The following is a 363-nucleotide window of genomic DNA, read 5'->3' on the forward strand; positions in this document are numbered from 1 at the left end:
GGGGCCCCCGGGGGCCCCCGGGCCGACTGTGGGGCGCGGCGGACCGTCTTCCTCGTCGTCTTCGTCGGAGTCGGGGGCCTCGCGCTCCTCGCCGAGGCGGTCTCTGGAGTCGAGGACTTGCAGCGAAGGCAGCAGCAAAAAGAGCTTCTCTCTGTAGTCCGGCAGCGCAGCAACGGGGTTGAGGTCCAGCCCCAGCTGCTCCAGCTGCGTCAGCCGCGCCTGCGCGCAAACCCCAAACCCTAAACCCTAAACCCTAAACCCTGCGCCCTGCGCCCTGGCCTGCTGCTCGCCGCTGCCGCGCGCGCCCTCCCGCGCCCCCCTAGCCGCCGCCGCCGCTGCTGCTGCTGCTGCTGCTGCTTCCTC

At 71.9% G+C, this 363-nt stretch overlaps 1 protein-coding gene across 1 annotated transcript in view; it reads right to left on the reverse strand.

The window, feature by feature from the left end:
* Positions 1-44: 44 nt before the first annotated feature.
* Positions 45-363, reverse strand: part of ETH_00037755 (inhibitor-1 of protein phosphatase type 2A, putative) — a gene marked incomplete at both ends in the record, with an annotated part of 846 nt that continues 527 nt past the window's right edge. Inside the window, one exon of the mRNA XM_013374458.1 lies at positions 45-219. Coding sequence (XP_013229912.1) covers positions 45-219 — 175 coding nt within the window. The remainder of the gene's footprint in view (positions 220-363) is intronic.

The sequence above is a fragment of the Eimeria tenella genome, genomic scaffold (assembly GCF_000499545.2).
Source record: "Eimeria tenella Houghton genomic scaffold, Eth_scaff2058, whole genome shotgun sequence".
Lineage (NCBI taxonomy): Eukaryota > Apicomplexa > Conoidasida > Eucoccidiorida > Eimeriidae > Eimeria > Eimeria tenella.